This window comes from Onychomys torridus, unplaced genomic scaffold (genome assembly GCF_903995425.1).
Source record: "Onychomys torridus unplaced genomic scaffold, mOncTor1.1, whole genome shotgun sequence".
Lineage (NCBI taxonomy): Eukaryota > Metazoa > Chordata > Mammalia > Rodentia > Cricetidae > Onychomys > Onychomys torridus.
This window is the reverse complement of record NW_023411568.1, coordinates 11,489-14,708: the sequence shown is the minus strand read 5'-3', so window position 1 is coordinate 14,708 and position 3,220 is coordinate 11,489. Positions and strand designations below refer to the sequence as shown.

At 41.5% G+C, this 3,220-nt stretch overlaps 1 gene segment (V, D, J or C); it reads right to left on the bottom strand.

Annotated features, from left to right (window-relative positions):
• Positions 1–1,286: 1,286 nt before the first annotated feature.
• On the bottom strand, positions 1,287–1,788 carry LOC118575223. The segment is given in 2 exon segments: positions 1,287–1,609; positions 1,732–1,788. Coding segments are annotated over 2 exon segments (378 nt in total).
• Positions 1,789–3,220: the final 1,432 nt, after the last annotated feature.

The window sequence follows — 3,220 nt, the reverse complement described above, 5'->3', positions numbered from 1 at the left end:
CTGTGATGCTGTATAACTTTATACAAGTGAGACATGTTGAAGGACGAAGGTTTATTTTAGTTGTTCCTGATTGCTGAGTGGTCCTCACACATAATCATCCTGTTGTAGAAGCAATGACAAGGTTGTGGCTATTGACTTGCCTGGAAAATGGGTGGCACTTGAGATAACACTAGTGGTCCACAGCCCACTGCTTATCCTTAGTTTTTCAGGATCTCACGTAATGCAGTATTCTGTGCTGTTCATCCAGCAAATTACACATTTGTCAGCCGGGCCATCCCATGTAAAGATATTTTGTTAGTGTCTGTGTTACTGTGGAAGGATCATGTGTATCTTGAACATAGCAATGAACTCCAATATACTCAGGCCCACCCTGTTGATTTTAGGTGTAATGTAAGTTCTGATCTGCTGCCACTGCATGTATCTGGGATCCCCTGCAGCTCACCTGGAAGCTTTATAGATGAGGAGCAGCAGAGATTGGCCTGGGCTCTGCAGGCACCACCCAGATAGCTATGTCTGTTGCTGTTTAAGTGGCTCTGACTAGCTCTTCACTCTGAAAAAAAAATAGGAGCTTCCATTTCTCGGTGTCATGTTACCACCACAGAAAGAATGTTTAAGGTGACCCTTTCCAACACTTACAATGTCATATAGACAATTCTATATTCTACTTCATGCTGTGGGATTAAAAGCCACAGGAGTGTGGCTCAATATTATTTGATTCTTGTAAGCTACTGGTGGACATAGGAACAATTAGAATTCTATGAGAATTGCTGCAGACAGCTGAGAGCATCAACACCTTCTATTGGAATTTTAAGACACAGCAGAGGATCATGGTTAGACAGCCTCCCCTTTCCCTGACACTTGAGCTCTAGCTGTTGTGATAAAACCAGAAAACCTTCCTGCTGTCAGCGTCTCTCAGTAAGATTTCTCTGCCCTTTAAATACTGACACTTAGAAACTAATTTTCTGTATTTAAATAATGTATTCTGTAATGTTCAGAGTAGTTTCCACTGTTCTATATGAGTCCAAGCTGGAGATAAAACTCAAATTCCACACAGGGAATTACTGTGTGCTCTGTTAAAGCAGAAAGGGCATTGGTAATCTGTAGGGATGGAGATAATGAAAGAAAATGTTTATTGTACAGAGAAGACTGTTTAGCCTCTTCTACAAAAGCAAATAATTCTGTGAACTTTATTTAAAATCCTGGGACATCTGAGAAACAGTTTCAGTGAGTGATTCATGAGGAGCAGCTGAGGCAGTCCAGCCTCTCACTTCTGCTTCCATGGAGGTTTATGTTATGGCTTGTATCACTGTGGGAGGAAACTCATTATACTGTTGACAGTAATAAGTTGCAATGTCTTCAGATTCCAAGCTGCTGATGCTGAGAGAATAATCTGTCCCAGACCCACTGCCACTGAACCTTGATGGGACACCGTCTGCCAAGCTATTTGTGTAATAAATCAGGAGCTTAGGAGCTTTCCCTGGTTTCTGCTGGTACCAGTTTAAATAATTGCTAATGCCCTGACTGGCCCGACAAGTGATGGTGACTCTCTCTCCCAGAGATGCAGACAGGGAGGATAGAGACTGGGTCATCTGGATGTCACATCTAGAACCTAGAATTAGAGAAATAATAAATTCACACATAGTTAAGCATGACAAAAAGAACTGGCCCTAGATGCCAATCAACACTAATCACAGTGTAACAGTGAAATTCCCATTATACTCATTTTTTTACCTGGTAACCAGAGCAGCAGGAGCCCGAGGAGCTGAGCAGGGGCCCTCATATCCATGCTGAGTCCTGACTGCAGTGACAACTGTACACGGTGTGACTGGTATATGAAGAAGTCCTCAAGGCTGTGCAGTGAGTGCATGCAAATCACTGGGAACCAGTTAGGATGGGCACAGCTGCAAGACTTGTTCATCTCAGTAAGTGAGCACAAGTCCTGTGTCCACATATGCCTCACATATGCCTACAGAGACTGTATTTTGTTTTTAAGCTTTAAATTTTGGAATTTTCTTTAAAAAAATTCTACTGTATATTAGCTGTTTCTTAAATAATATATTTCAAAAATATGTTAATAGTAATATAGACAAATATCTGACTATCAATGAATATACAACATAAAAGAGACTATTAAGTCTTTAACTTACTCAAATAATTCCTATGGATTAAAAAAAATAGCGTGTCCTCCTTGTGAACTGTTCGTTTGCTTGGAGTGATAATTCGTACAAATTAAAAGAATAATTTATCAGAACCATTTAGATTGCATTCTTCTTTCATATATTATATTTCAACCACAGTTTCCCTCTCGTCCACTCCCCTCAGTCTGTTCCCCCTTCCTCCTCTCTTCTCCAGGTTCATCCCCCCTCTTCATCTATACTCAGAAAAGAGCAGGCCTCCCAGGGTAATCAACCAAACACAGCATAATATGCTACAATAAGGCCAGGCATGTGCCATCACATCAAGGCTGGATGAGGCAACCAAGTAGGAGGAAAAGTGTGCCACAGGCAGACAAAAGAGTCAGAGACAGCCCCTGCTCCCACTGTTAGGAATCCCACAGGAACATCAAGCTACTCAGCCATCACATATATGTAAATGATCTTTATAAGACCCATACAGGCTCCCTGATCTTTCTTAGTCTTCATGAGTCCTGGTCAGTTGATTCTGTGGGCCATGTGTCATTACATGTATGTAAAGTATCTATTTAAGATTCATACAGACTCCCTGATTATTCTGAGGCCCCATTAGTCCTGGTCAGTTCATTTTGTAAGACAAGCTTGCTTTTTTTGCTTTTGTTATTGTTTTTTGTTTTTGTTGTTTGATTTTTTGAGACAGGATTTCTCTATGTAGCTTTGGAGCTTTTACTGGACCTCATTCTGTAGACCAGGCTGGCCTCGAACTCACAGAGATCCGCCTGCCTCTGCCTTCTGCGTGCTGGGATCAAAGGCGTGTGCCTCCACCGCCTGGCTGTAAGACATGCTTGTATGGTGTCTCTCAACCCTCTGATTTTTCTGATTTATTCTCCTTCTTCCACAGGACTACCAGTGCTCTGCCTAATGTTTGGCTTTGAGAATCTGCATCTGCTTCATTACTTGATTAATGAAGTCTCTCTGGTCTCTTCGATGAGCTGGGAACTGCAATAATTACACAGATGTTATACATAAGCATAAGATGGTAAGTAGGAGATTCTCCCTAAAAGTTCACTTAGAGGAGAATCAGCTTT